Source organism: Molossus molossus, unplaced genomic scaffold (genome assembly GCF_014108415.1).
Source record: "Molossus molossus isolate mMolMol1 unplaced genomic scaffold, mMolMol1.p scaffold_m16_p_18, whole genome shotgun sequence".
NCBI classification, from domain to species: Eukaryota; Metazoa; Chordata; class Mammalia; order Chiroptera; family Molossidae; genus Molossus; species Molossus molossus.
Genome location: NW_023425353.1, coordinates 46,200,034 through 46,215,342, shown reverse-complemented (window position 1 = coordinate 46,215,342; position 15,309 = coordinate 46,200,034). Strand labels below are relative to the sequence as shown.

Here is a 15,309-nt window from a genome sequence, read left to right as displayed (position 1 = left end):
AATAAAGAAAAAATTAGAGTCTGAGAAGGAGAGTGCACCTTTGTCCAAAACTTGCCAATAGTTTGTTTTCTTACCTTAGATTTTCTTAACCTGTGGACCTCTATTGAATCAGAATCATCCGGAGGACTCAGTAAATATACAAACGCCCAGGCCCATCCTACTTCAATGTGCCTGGTCTCCATGTTCTTTAATGGCACCGTGGGTGACTTTGATAGTCACCAAAGTTTGAGAATCACTGATTTAACCTCTGATATTTTAATTCCTCTTTAAAAATATCTCATTGGTTTGAGTTTTGGAGAAACCAAAGGATATAAGAATAGACACAGAAATAACAGGAAATTTCTGGAAACCATTCTTGCCAAGCAAACATATATGGAGGAAACTTGTATTTGTCCCCATGACAGCATGCCCAGCAGGCAGGATTTAAGGAGCCTGGTGTATGTAGCAGGTGCCTCTTCCCTTCTGGGGAATGGAACAGAAATCATGTGTGTCCCCCCTGTTTTGGGAGGATGAAAATCAAGAGTGTTTCTTAAATAAATTTCTTTCACTTTCCCATGACCCAACCAGAACTTCTCAGTCCCCAGTTTTCCCAGCAGTGTCCCCAACCAATAAACCTGCCAATTAAGCAACTGAATATCATTATCATGAATGTAATTACAGACTGTAATTATGAGCTCATAAATGCTTCCCATGAGTGAAGCCCTTTTCCCAAACCATCTCGGCCTCCTTTCTTAGGAAAATGCAAGGCAATCCTATCCCTTGCCTCACCCTTAATACAGCCTCCCCTGCTTAGAAAAAGTCCCGCTCTCGCTGGCCCAGGGGAAATGCTGAGCAAATTTAACAGGCTGTACTCTGAGGAGGAATTACCCCCTTGGGCGGAGTCCCTTTCAGCATCTCTCATCCAAGCATGTTCACTAGCTCCCTTCTCTAGGGAGCAGTGACTATCCGGTTTGGCTGTATGTCCTAATTTCTGTTCAGGCAGGGAAATTAATACCAAATTTTGAGAATTTCTGTCGAAAAAATGAAATGTTGGAGGTTTTACAAAATAGTGTGATAACTTTAACATTGCTCAAGTGGAGCTTTACAGGATGCAATTGGCCAAGGACTTGGAGAGTCCCAGAAAATAAAGCAGACATCACAGAAACACGCATGGACGAGAAGGCTTGTCATGTCTGTAGAAATAAAATGAATCTCTTTAGGCCCAGAATTAACTCTTGCATTCAGTAACTTTATATTTAGTCCATGAATACCTCAAACCCTCATGGATAATAAATACTAGAATGGATTCTACATAGATAGGTTGAGTCTGAAATGCAATACAGTCTCCCAAGATCTTAATCTGTTTTCTTCTAATGGATCGTAAGCATAAGTGTCTGTAATTGTACCAGTAGCTGGCATGGTTGAGTCCAGACTATTCATTGAAGAATGCCATATAAACTCTTAGGAGAAAGGGCCCATATTTATTTAACAGACTTCATACAATGCCTAGCACAGCGCTCTGCATAGAGTGAATTTTCAGGGCTCTTCTCTGAATAAGAACAAATGTTACATCCAAGAGCTATCGCACTGTATGACTTTTAAAAGGGATTATTGCTTACTGGCCAAGGTAGGCTATTTAGAGCCCCAGCATTTCCATTTACTGTACAAAGGAATCATGTACATGACTTTATTGTTGTCGTCGATCACAGTCTTGTCCTGGAGTAGGAGTGGAGTGTATGGCTTCCAGAATTTTCACCTAGTAACCTGAAGCCCCAGAGGGTAAACGTAACTTCCAAAAGTGACTGAACGTAGATTACACTTTGACAGAAACCATCCTAACCAACATCAACTGAAGACATTCAGAGGGGGTGCTTATGAAAACCTAAACTGTTTTTAACTCTCATGTTAAATAATTTAAAAATCATTTTAAAAGTTTGAAAACAGCTTAAAATTCCTAGTACTATGCACAGATCAGAATGGACTTGTCTTTCTAATATGGATATCTATAATCCTTTGGTAAATTCAGCATTAAAAAATGTACTTATAAATTGTAGTCTTTCAGTCACTGTATGTGATCACTTTAAACGTAGAACTGTGTTTATGTTACATTCTTTTTTATTTTGACAGACAGTAGCCTATAAATTTTTGGAAATATGGATAACCAATATTTTATCCTCACTTGAGGACATTTTTTCATTTTTTGTTCAGATAGAGTGGGAGGAAGAGAGAGAGAGAGAAAGAAACATTGACGTGAAAGAGGCACATCAAGTGGTTGCCACCCGCACGACCCAACCAGGGCCGGGGACAAACTGCAACCGAGGTACGTGCCCTTAGCGGGAACCAAACACGGGTCTCTCTGGACCGCAGGCCGACGCTCTAACCGCTGAGCCAAACCGGCCAGGACTGGATTATATTTTTTAATGTGTATGCATATACAAATATGTGTATTAGCTTGCTCATTTTTACTTTCTACTTTATATCCATGTACAGTAAAGATAGTAAGAAGGTAAAATTCTAAATAAATAAATAGTCAAAAAATAAATAAATAAAATAAAATTATTGAAACATTTATTTAGGAATTTTTTAAAAAGAAGAAGAAGAAGGTAAAATTCTTCACTAGGTAAGGTTAGTGTGACAAAGTTTTCATTATATATTTCCATTTTTTCCCCATTTTCTAGAAGGCTGACCTTCAAGTCCCTATCAGTAGAATAGAAAAAAAAAAACACATAATATACATCAATAATTGACTGCCTGTACCTCAACCAAAGAGACTTGGGGCTTATCAGTCTATCATTAGGGCTCTTAATTCACCCCACAACTAAAGTACCACCTGCTGTCCTTCATTAGATCTCACTGCCAATTTGAGACTACAATGAAACCATTCACAAGATCCAGCCTCCTTCTTTTAGGCCATCAGAGGTAGAAGGAGAACAGAGTTGTCACAGTGTAGCCACGTGAGCATGTCCCACTTAAGTAACAGAGTGCCCCTCAGGTCAGCTTGTGATAAAACCCAAGTCAAACAAGGCTGAATCCTGGATGTTTTCTGTCCTAAGGATCTAAAAAGTGTTCATGACCAGCCCTGACCTACCAGACCTCAAATGGTCACCTAAGCAGTGACATAAATTGGTGTAAACTTGCTCTTGGGACACTGCTGTGGAAGCGAGACTGGCGAAAGTACAGCCTTCCCAGGGAGGAACTAATGTCCTTGTAGGCACTAAAAATACGGGGAATGTGTTGATTACTCCAACAGGCAATCCAACTGCGGTGGCTATATGCCCAAGGCTGACAAATTCTGCATCTTTTCACTGCCGTCAAGTGGAGATGCATGTGAATACCATCAGCCCGAAAGAATTGAGAAACGACTGGCCTTCCAGAACTGCATCTCAACAAAATCTTGACAATGCCAACAGTTCATCATCTCGTATTTTTCAACCCTCCAGAAAATGGCCTTCCAGCCTGGGACAAACCAAAGCACTGTCCAGACCAAGAACACGACTGGAAGCTAGTAGGAATGTCTGAAGCCTGTCTGCATCGGAAGAGCCATTCGGAGAGGCACAGCACATTGAAAAATGAACAGTCATCGCCACATCTCATCCAGGCCACTTGGACTAGCTCGATATTCCATCTGGACCATGACGATGTGAATGATCAGAGTGTCCCAAGTGCCCAGACCTTCCAAACGGAAGAGAAGAAATGTAAAGGTAACCAGATTTTTATTAGACCATATCAAGTGTGTCAACAAGGAAAGAAAATTCTCTGCTGTGACTGTGTGCTTAGTCTTCATGTATTCCAGTGTACAATGTCCATGTGTTTTTCCCAACAATTCTGTTACGAAGTTTCTTTACCCCCAAATCTTCTTCTAAACATAAATAAATAAATGGGTTCCCAAGGAAAGCAGTTAATTTCAGTGCCATGTTGCGTTGGGGCACTTGGGGAAAAGATGTTTGCGTTTCTCTAATTAGCAGAAAGGTTGTTAGCTTTGGCTCTAATTCTATATTTGAATCTGAGTAGAAACAGACATTGCTATCATTATATAAGCACTTGCTTTGAAATATGTGTACGTGTGTGTGTGTGTGTGTGTGTGTGTGTGTGTGTGTGTGCATTTATTTCCCAATTGTGCCAGCAGCTAATGGGTTCTCAAAGTCTACCTTTCAACTGAATAGACAATTTATGTTCATGATCAAAAGAGAGATTTTAAATTGTTGTTTTTTAATCTCATTAAATCCTTGTGTCATCATCCTGAAAGGCTAGATTATGGTCTTAGGAGGTTGTCACCTCATAAAAAATATGTTAAACTGGCCTAAATTCCTGATTGCATTAGATTTAACTGGTCTTTACCTCAAGTCGCCTCCACCTTGACAGATGTCTTTGTGCTGATCGCTTTATCGTCTTAGGGCTCCCCAAAATCTTTGCTTCTTAAGTTAGTCTTTAAATGTCCAAGAAATCAATTTGTGTCTTTAAATGTCCAAGTTCATGTAATTTATTCTTTTTCAATTTAGCTTAAAAAAAAAAAAAGAAATGAAAAAGGCTTTTGTTTTTTCTTTAAGAGTTTTGACTCATGATAAAACTTTAAATTGGCTATTTGAAAATCTGGCAGTCACATACAAACATATATTAATGAAAGTTTGTAAAGACTCCTATATATGAGCCATGAAATACTTTTGCAAACTCTTCTAATTTGAACATAAACACATGATTATATTTATCCCTCTCAAAAAAAAAAGATTGCTAGTCCTTTAGCTTTTCTGGAAACACTTCAAAAGCTCCCTAGAACTACCAGTTGACCTGGGAAGTTGAGTGTGCAGATTGTTTCGGAACAAAATAGGCTTATCTAAAAATAATAATAAATAGTGGTATAAGCTCTGATTGGAGAACAGTTAAAACCACCCTTGTTCTCTTTGGAAAGATTTGTGTTGTCCCTTATCTTTATTATTTAGGAGATTTGAACAATTGAAAGGGATATTTAGAAAAAGAGCAAAATAAGCTTTTTCAAAAGAGGTGGGATATAGGACAGGTATGTCTGTGTGTGTATGTACACATGTGTTTGCAATACAATTGACATTTATTCTTAGGATTTGTAACAGAGCGTAGCTTCAAATTTTATGAGCTGGCATCAAAACCATGTCAGTCCTTGGTGTACAGTGAAATGCCAACAGAAAATGCAGTGTTCTCATAATCATACTCCTATTCATTCATTCATTTATTCATTCACTCATTTAATCATAGGAACAATCTATGTCTTGATCATTTTTAAGAACTATTGACTGTGGGTATCTAGAGTTCTCTACACTGTACACTTTTCAGTTTGTTCATATACCTTAAAAGAAAAAAGAAAAAGTATTTGGATCCAAGACCCTAAGTACAATACAATGGTTAAGACCACATTTTTCAGTCTGACGTATTTGGGCTGGAATCCTAATTTCTGTCCTTGAGCAAACTTATGTGAATGTTGATGAAATAAAATAAGATAATGTTTTAAGCCTTTCGCCTAATACCCTCACACAGTGCTCTCTAAATAGCAGCTATCATTATTACTGTGATCCTCAGTTATTACTTCTGCATCATTAAGTCACATCAGTTCCTCGGGTGGCACCGAGTGCCTGGTAAGGATGTGGGAGGGAGGGCAGGACCAATGAGTGTGGGCTGGGACTTGACATTCCAGGGAGGTTAGAGTTGATTTCGCATTCATTTGGCTCTCTACTGCTGAAAGTCAGAAAATTATTTAATAAGACACTTTAAATAAATTCTTGAAGTCTTGCCTCAAGATTCTAATATCAAAAGGAAAGCAACTAAGGTAAACTCTTCTGTAGACTCCAGACTAACCGGCGTTCACCTTGGCATGGACGTGACCCAGTGCCTTGGTTCAGTATGAAAATGCCACCAGGAGGCCTACATTGTCATGGCTCAAGAACCTGATTAACTGAATTTCAGTCATTCACAGTGGACACCTGTATTTACTAGTGAGGCCAGGGAAGCAATGTGATTAGTCGTTCTTTTCTTTTTGACCTGGTTCTTCTCCGTCTACTCTGCTCACTGCTACCTCTATACAGTCACTGTGAGGGGAGTTCTATTTTGATGTCCTTCTATACTAGGTGTTTATTTCTTGAATATCTGTCTAGCCCCAAAGCATGCTTGATATATCAGTCCTGGAATATGATTCCATTTACTCATCCCACCAGTGTTTATTGAGTGCTTACTATGTGTGGGACATTGTCCTTGATGTCCAAGCATCAAGAAATAGCAGCAGGGCTAAAAGAACATCCAAGTAGCCCCATTTCTAGGACCCCAAATGGATTTGATAAGAACTAAATGGCCTTCAAAGATACAAAAAGTTAAGGATCTGCAGTGCAGGAGCCAAAAGAACAAATTGACTGCTTAACATTGTGTAATAAGCCCATCTCTAACCAATAATCTAGACCAGAGCACCTGTAAGTGAGATTTGTGGATGGAGATCCTTCTGCACACTATGACTTTTTACAACTCTGTCGATGCAAGTACAGAAACTGAGAATAAGCTTTAAAAACTTTTATAGCCATTTGACATCACCACTGACATTCAGATGCATGATCGGGGCATTTACTTGCTGAACAGGGTATGGACCAGTTGGGTACTGGCAGATCTACCTGTCACACGTGAGACCAGAGCTATAGAAAGTCTTGTGCAGTAAAACCATGTGTTGAACAGGGTATTTTTTTTTTTAAATAATTTGAGGATCACTGATTTGTGCTTTGTAGTATTTTTAAGGTTTTTCTTTAGGCTTATTTTTATGTATCTAATGTTTTGTTTTTCATTTTGGTCTGAATTCTGCCTTCATTTTAACCTACATATACCTGTGTTCCTATGTGCTACAGTCACTCTGATAAAGTTAGTTCATAACATATTTAACTAGAATGAGGTCTCTGAAGATTTTACATTCTACTGCAAAGCCCACAATTCAGATCTGCTTTGGCCCAGAGGCTGTTTCCAGTCAGAGGCAAGTAACCCCATTCCCTTCCCCAGGCTACCCTCTGCCTTCACACTATACCTCCCTGGAGTTTTTGTCACAATCTGAGAGGATAGCTTGGCCATGAGGACCACATCCTCCTCCTGCCCACCTCCTCCCTTCCCAGAGCCCGAGATGATGTCTTTGGTGGTGCTCACAGTCCACCAGCCAGTGGTTAACAGCACCTGTAGCTTCTTAGAAATGCAGAATCTCAGGCCCCAGCCCGGACTGCTGAATTGGAAGCTCTGGAAAGGGGCCCAGGAACCTGTGTTTAGCCCAGGAACCTGTGTTTAGCCCTCTGAGTCTTAAAACCTGAGTATCAGGAAGTCCCTTAGACTATGACTCCTAAATTCTTAGTATAGGAAAGGTTCTGCCACCTAGTGGACACTTGGAAAATGTGCATTTTCTTCCGGTCCTTAACTCACCTGGGGAGCCACCTGAGTCTATCCATCCTTGATTGGGCCTTCCTTTAGCCTGGCTTCTTATCTTGACAGCTAGATGTTCTTTTTAATCACTCTGCCTGGTAACACCTCCCCCTGGGACTTGAGCCCTTCTGAGGGTGCCACTCTATTTGCCTGGAACTCTGATCCTCCTCTGAGTTTTTGTACTGTATAGGCTTTTCCAATTGGCCCTCTCGCACATCCCTAAACTCCTCTCCAGAAACCACAGGGTCCCCCAGTCCCACAGGATGGGTCCCAGCAGATGCAGGCACCCCTATAGCTGAACCTAGCCAGGCCTGCTAAACTCAGGTGGTCAGACCTCCATACTTCAAGGCTTGACCTTGATGTCCATCAGGGACCTTCTTGAAATACTGTAACCTGGTAGGAGAAACAAGGCAAGATGGACTGGCCCACCTCCCTGCTGGCATCAGGACAAAAGGATGGCAGCAGTCTGGAGATTTCACTGAATTGTCTCTGCAGATCTGCTCTGTGTTTAACATCCAGATTATTGAGTCTCAGATCCCCAGGAAGGCAAGAAAAGTAGTCAAAATAATTTCACTAATCTTTCCATGTTCATTGTGCAAAAAGTGAAAATTTCCCAAAGGTTTACCAAAAATAATTTTTAAAAACTATTTGTAATTCTACTCTCCAAGGGCAAGCAGTGTTAAAATCTTTATTATATTGTAGTCATTTTTCTTTGCATATCTATTTCTTACAAACTTGGAGTCATATTAGGTAGACCATTTTTAACCAGCTTTTAATGCTTAAACAATATATTATGAACATTTTCCCTTGTCATTAAATATTCTTTGAATCCTGACTTTTATTGGCAATAGATTATTCTTGCTTGTAGATATACTATAATTTATTAAACCGGGCTCCAAGATTTAGACAAGTTAAAGTAATTTTTAAAACAATATCTTATGTCAGCAAAGGGGCAGAGCATTAACTCATGTTCTTCATAAGGAGAAAAGAATGAATCAAATCAATGATGACAATTGTAAATGATGTATAATTCTCATTTACCAAAATAACAAACTGGTCTAAAAATGAGAGACATAAAACCAAGTCATTGTATGCATTATAATCCTTCAAGTTAGACATTCACATTTTCCGTGGGTGATCGCTATCTTTGTCCTTAAGTAAAATACAAGGACATCTTCAGGTAAATGAATATTTTAGAAGATGGAGGATTAAAAAGTTTGAACCCTCTCACCAGTACGACCATCTGCTCCATCCATCTCCTCTTTCCACTCTGCCCCTACTCACCATACATCAGGGTGCGCAGTCCCGGCGGAGAGCACCAGTGTGATTCATATACTTCAAGGGCACTCTGGAGCCTTAGCCATCAACATGAGAATAAGTGCTCTCTGCCCACTTCTGGCATATGCAAGAGAGCCCTGTGATGTGATACTCCAAAGCCAGGCAAGAGCACCTTGCACACAGACCAGGGCAGTCAGCGGTAGAGGGCAAGCAAAGCCATCAGCTAGAGTGGAAGGGAGGACAACCCAGGGAGCAAGGCAATGTCAAAGGAAGGCAGACATCAGAAATTCAAGGCTCTGTTTCATCTGACTTTAGTTTCCATTGAGCCGATGGACCATGAGTTTTCCAAGGCCAATTTAACAGTGTGTGTCACAACCATGCTTCGACTCAGCCACCCCTCTTGTAACATCTGTCACACAGAAATACTCACACAAGGGCACAGAGGTCTGAACGCAAAAGTTGTCTTTGCATCTTTGTTTCTGTTCCTAAAAATTTGGAAATGATCCAAATGTCCATCCATAGAAGAATGTTCAAATAAATTATGGTATATCTAAAGCGTCTACTAGAAAAATACACAGATTTTTTAAAAAGAGATGGTCTTAGGAATACTTATTGGAGAAGCCATCATACATTAAGTATAATGTAACCCCATTACAGTTTTAAACGTCTATAGCGTTGTATGTGCACAAATGTGCATAGAAAAAATTCCTGAGCACATTAGTCTTGTAACAATAGGTACCTCATAAAGGAAAGCGTGGATAAAGGGGGATACTAATATTAATGATATAAAACGGCATTCGAAATTTTTCTATAATAAGAATATATTTATGAACAACTTGTATACATTTTTAAATGTTAAGATTATGCTTTACATTCAGACAGACTTATGTTGACTCCTTTCTCTTTAATTTACCAGCTCAGGGCAAATTTTTATACCTCTCTGACTCTCAGTCTACTTCATTCTCAATGGGGTAATAATGTCCGGTTTTTAGATTCGTCGTCAACATGTAAGATAATATATGTTAAGCACTCGACATAGTGCCTGAAACTTTAGTAGAGACTCAGTGATATAATATAAACAATCTCTTAGCCTTGTGCCCTGTCCCCCAATATTCAGACAAAACCAGGAACAGTGTGGATGGCTAACTTACTGGAATTGCATTGAAGTTGTAAAGGTACTGTTAGGAGGGTCAGCCTTAAAAAGAACCACAGGTGACCATTGGAATTCAAAGTCCCTCCCTTCCCCCAGGACATTGCCCAGGTGTTGCCCTGAATGCCTGTAATTCCATCGTTGCCCTTTGTGGTTTTTCAAAATGCAAACCTCCTGGCTGGATATTTTATCAAGGCTCGAGCATCTCCAACGACAAGGTCTAATAAAGACAATGGAAGGAGTGGGAAGGGGAGACCGTGAGGGAGCGATGATCGCAGAATGAGAGAGAGGAAGTAAGGAGCGGGGCTGCCCCGTTCCTCCATGCAGAGTGTCAGGTGGTGAGCTGTGCAGTAGGGTCAGTGCTCACTGCACAGTTGAGGCGATGACACAGTGCCCTAACGACAAATGTCACCCTCCTCACCGCCTGCTCAGGGCTGGCCCTGTGTTTAGGGACTGTTCAGAACAGAAGTCCATGATTTGGCTCTTGGTTCTAACACTTACCAGCTACTTAACCTTGGACAAATCACTAATGCTCTCCAACAAATAATGTAGTCAGAGATTGATATTCTGGAAAGAACCCAAGGATATTAGTCTACACTCCATTTTAAAGGAGCTCTGCCATATGGTAACCATATCTCCCCTTGTAGGGACAACTGGGGAAAATACATTCAATCGACACAGGCCCCTAGAACCTAAGCTATGGTCATCATAAAAACATAGTACCAACTCCAGGATGAGTTGCGAACGCAGTTGCCTTACACCATCGTTTTCAGTGTCCTTACTTTATTTCTGGGGCAGCTTCCCCCAGCAATATACAAGTCTTTGGGTTGTCCAGATTTCTCAGTTCCCCAGTAAGTCTAGGCTTCTTCCCACTTTGGTTTCTGGAAACATACTCAAGCTCATAATAAACCTATTCCCCTAAAGGTGTAGGTGACAAGTACTACCTTACACCCTTACCTCCTCCAGGCAGAGGCTTTGGGTGTTGAGTGTCCCTGGAGAGGCAGAGACTTCACACCAAGGGTGGCCTCTAACAGCAGCACTGCAGACAAAGTAGGCAAGTATATTGAGAACCATTTCGCCCGTATTTATAACTTATATTGACACAGGGATGGGTTCTCTCTCTGTAGTCAGTCTGTTCTGTGGCTGAGCTAATGGTGAGCTATGTTTACAGATTCGTCTTTCAGGTTCTGGACCAATGTAGCCTCCTTTGACTTAAACTGGAATAACTATGACCCTGTTTCTCTATCCACACTGCAAGGATACCAGAAGCCCAGAACCAGCTAAGCTTTGGAAATGAGTCAGAAATCCTGCATGGTCCGGAGCCATTCACCATGGCATGGACCTGACACAGAATTACCATCTTTGTTGAACCTCTGTCCCCATGACGTTTGTCAGTATTGACTTATGCAAGGGACTTAACTTTATTAAACCTGACTGACTCTTTAAATATAGGACTGTATTGAAAAGATGACTGTTTAAGTCTCGTATCCATATTGTGAAGTAACTTAGCATTTGAGTTAGAGTATTTGTGTGAGTTGGTTTGTTCACCTATATGGCAATATTCTGTGAGTGGCAGATTTTACCCCAACTATCCATAGTTGCCCTGTACTGTGCCAGGCCTCACAACTAATGAAAAGATACTTATTTGACTTTTTGTTTGCCTAGCTCTGGAAAGAATTTCTTATAATAAGCCTAAGATATATGTAAAGGTCAAAACTATGTAAATAAAAGAAGCTCCTGCCCTTTAAGGGAAAAAAGGTACATGTTAATTTTTTCAGGAGTTTCAGTTGAATGGGTTTCCAAGGAAAACAGGTATCGGCACTAGGTTCATCCTACTGATTATTTATGGCCAGACATAGGGGATAGTGCTTTCTTGTTATCCCTTTCTGGCTGCACATGATATCTCATTCCTAACTTTCCTTTGACGTGATCAGTGGGCACCAGCTGGATTCCCTCATCCTTCAAGGCCTGCTTCAGATACCACCTCCTCTGCGATTCTTTCTCCATTCCCGTCAGAACGAAGTCTTTCTTTCTTTATGTCGTCATGAAATGTAATGGAAGTACTTACTGTACTCTGCCTAATAGATTCTGAACATGCCTGCTTAACTCACCAGAGATTGTGCATTCAAAATGTTCTTTTTTGTTTTTCTAGAGAGGAATTGCTGGGTATCATGTGGTAACTTTATGTTTTAAGTTTTTTTTAATTTTTATTCATTTATTTTTGTTACAGATGTTTCTCCTTTTTCCCCTCAGACACCCTCCTCCCTATCCTGCCCCCCCACCAAGCATTGTTGTCTATGTCTGTTGGTTACACATACACGCATGTAAGTTCTTTGGTTTATCTCATCCCCCCACCCCCACCCCGCCCCTCTCCTCTGAGGTTTGTCAGTCTAAACTATACTCTGTTCTATGTCTCCGGGTCTGTTCTCTTCATCAGCTTTTCCAAAAATGTTCTTGAGTGTGTTCTGTGAGCCCAGTACTGCACTGTGTGCTGAGAAAGAAAAGTTAGGTGAGATTTCCAAATAGACATGTTGGAAGACCTTTTGAGTCTAGACTTGAAATGAGCAGAAACTCATTGATGACCAAGCAATGGTGAATGTTCTATTGGCTGGCTGGCATTTGTCTTAGAGAAGAATAATGAAGAATTTAAGCTCCTTTGTTTCAGAAATAATTCACTTTTACTCCAAGTTCACGTAACTCTTGAAGTAGTCAGTGTGTCCGATATTGTTTTTGGTTTGTTGACATGTCTTTTTTGTTTTGTTGCAAATTTCAGAGGAAAGCCATCCTACGGTGTGTTTTCCATTAGATCGAGAAGATACATGATACTAATACATAAATAATGTGAACTTTTTAATTTTTTATTTTGATGAGCAGTTTTACTTATCTAAAGCTATTTGCAATCCACCTCTATTTTTGTAAAGCCTTTTTGAAATATAATCTGCATGCCCTAAAATTCATGTTTTAAATGTACAGTTTCATCATTGCTAGCGTATTTAGAGTTGTGCAGTCTTCACCACAATCTTATTTTAGAACATTCCAATCACCCCAAAGAAATTTTGAGTTGATTTATACTTGCTCTGTATTCCCGTGCTCAGCCCCTGGCGACCACTCAGCTACTTTCTGTCCCTACAGAGTTGTCCCTTCACTGGACACGGCACAAAAGTGGAATCATACAAAATAACTGGCATCTTTCACTTAGCATTTTGTTTTTGGGAGTCATCCGTAGTGTAGCATGGATCAATACTTTGCTTGAATTTTTTACCTTTAATTATGCTTCATAACATTTTCACGCGTACATGCATGACTGGAACCTCTAATGAATGTAGAACACACCTTTTGAAAATGATTGGTGACAGAGTCTAGATTTGGCACTGCTTGTTCTCAAAGGTGAAATATAAAGGAAATGCAGATGGTCCCAGTACCTTTCATTATTCCTATTAGTAGAGAAATCTGTTTCAAAATTAGCCTCTGACATACTATTCTAGAATAAAGAAAACACACTGTTGCTGTTAAGTGTCAAAAACATTCCACTCAAACAACCACTCAGCTTTTCAAATCAAGTCCATCAGTGTGAGTTACAATGAAATAATCATCTTAATGTGTTCAATAAGGGGAAAAGGAGCTATTTGCTTTAGGGGATTATATTAAAGAATACATAAAATGAGTCGCTATGTGATATTCATGCAAAGCATAAATGATATTCATAAAAAAACTATAAAATATTAAAAAGCATTTTTTCTAGAGATAGAGGGAAAAGAACATTAGTGTTATAAGTGTATGTGTCCTAAGTATATGTATCATAATAAGTATATGAAGTGGCATTAAATTAGGCACATCTTTTGAAAAACAGATAAATCTTTAAAGTGATCTTAGAATTTGTGGTAAAACACATAATTAGTTACCTAGAATTTTCAAAACATTAAAATAATTTTCTACTTTAAAAAAGCAGTGTGGAGAAGTGGACAAGCAAGTTCTAAAATAGCAATTCAAGGGCCAACATTTCAATACCAACATCTTCCCTTAGTAGCTACATTAAGGATGAGAAAACCCTCGATTTTCCACTCTGTAGAATGAATGGAAATACCTCCCCCATCAGTCTTATTGTTGGTTATGAAGATAGCATGCAATTGATCTCATCATCATTATCCAGCCAGTGTTCTGATTAAAGTTACACCAAACTGAAATGTTATTGTACGTTTCTAGTCTGTGACACCCAAGTTTTGTCAGACTATGTTAGAATCATTAGAAGTTTGCTATTAAGCCCTGGCCAGTGCGGCTCAGTTGGCTGCAGCGTTGTCTGGTACACCAAAGGGTGATTCCGGTCAGGGCACATTCCTAGGATACAGGTCGATCCCCTGTCAGGGCAGGTAGTGAAGGCAACCAGTTGCTGTTCTCTCTCACATTAGTCTCTCTCACATTAGTCTCTCTCACATTAGTCTCTCTCACATTAGTCTCTCTCTCTCTCTCTCTCTCTCTCTCTCTCTTTCTCTAAAATCAATAAGCATATCCTTGGGTGAGGATTTTTTAAAAGTTTGCTATTGAATAAAATGTTCATCCACAAAAAAGAGTAGACATTCTACTGATGGTTTAGAAAAGAGAATTCAAAGCCGATAACAGTAGTCTAAAATATATTTCAAAAACCTTACTCTTTTTCAGTCCTCAGCTAGTCTGTATTTATTTTTGTGTTAGGTACATTTTTCATTTGGCCTAAATCCTGAGCTTTATTTGAATATTATCCCATTCTTTCAAAGCACCAGGAGACTTTATGGTTTGCTTTTGGTCTTGGGAAAGATTAGTTAGATCGTCATCCTGGAAGTTCTCACATGCAAGACACTGTGCTAGAATTCCGGTCACTGGTGAACACTTTTCCATCCGTTGGAATGCAATGAAAGAGGCCTTGAAATGGCACAACTGGACCTGGGAATTTGGGCCCTACAATCCATTACTTGAAAACTTAAATGGAACAAATTTTGACTTCAGGCTGAAATCAGACCAAATATTATTTTCAATATGCAAGAGAGAATTTCATGGACTAAATGCTCAGCAAGGATTTTCAGAAATATATTGAGCATATAAATGTCCATGTCTGACATGGTTAAGTTTCTGGAGCCCTCAAGGAAGACAACTGATAAACCATGAAGAATTACTACATATCAGGTCATCATAGCCCTACAGTACCCTGGACCCTGTACGCTACTAATGGCATAAGGACAGCAAATTGGAGGCATATTTTATAGCCACGTATTGTATTCTAAGTCCTCACCCTGTTTACATGGAGAAAATACATACTAACTCACAATCTGGAAGACCATAATTTTAGGACATTCAGCCACTGCCCACTCTCATTCATTCATTCATTCATTCATTTAATAAGCACTTATCCTATGCTTATTGTGAACCCCTAAGTTAACTTAAATATCCAGGAACTAAGCACTGTACTTTTATCTGTAATTTATGCATTGGTATTAAGAGAACATAGATATAAATATAAATAA

General features: G+C 39.6%; 1 protein-coding gene across 3 annotated transcripts in view; it reads left to right on the top strand.

Annotated features, from left to right (window-relative positions):
- Positions 1-15,309, top strand: part of THRB (thyroid hormone receptor beta) — a 346,849-nt gene that overhangs the window by 273,813 nt on the left and 57,727 nt on the right. For 2 of the 3 annotated variants that reach the window (XM_036267242.1, XM_036267243.1), the window contains exon 4: positions 3,420-3,680. The exons of the other annotated variant lie outside the window; for it this stretch is intronic. In XM_036267242.1, the coding sequence (XP_036123135.1) occupies positions 3,420-3,680 (261 nt within the window). The remainder of the gene's footprint in view (positions 1-3,419; positions 3,681-15,309) is intronic. 3 annotated transcript variants of the gene reach the window in all.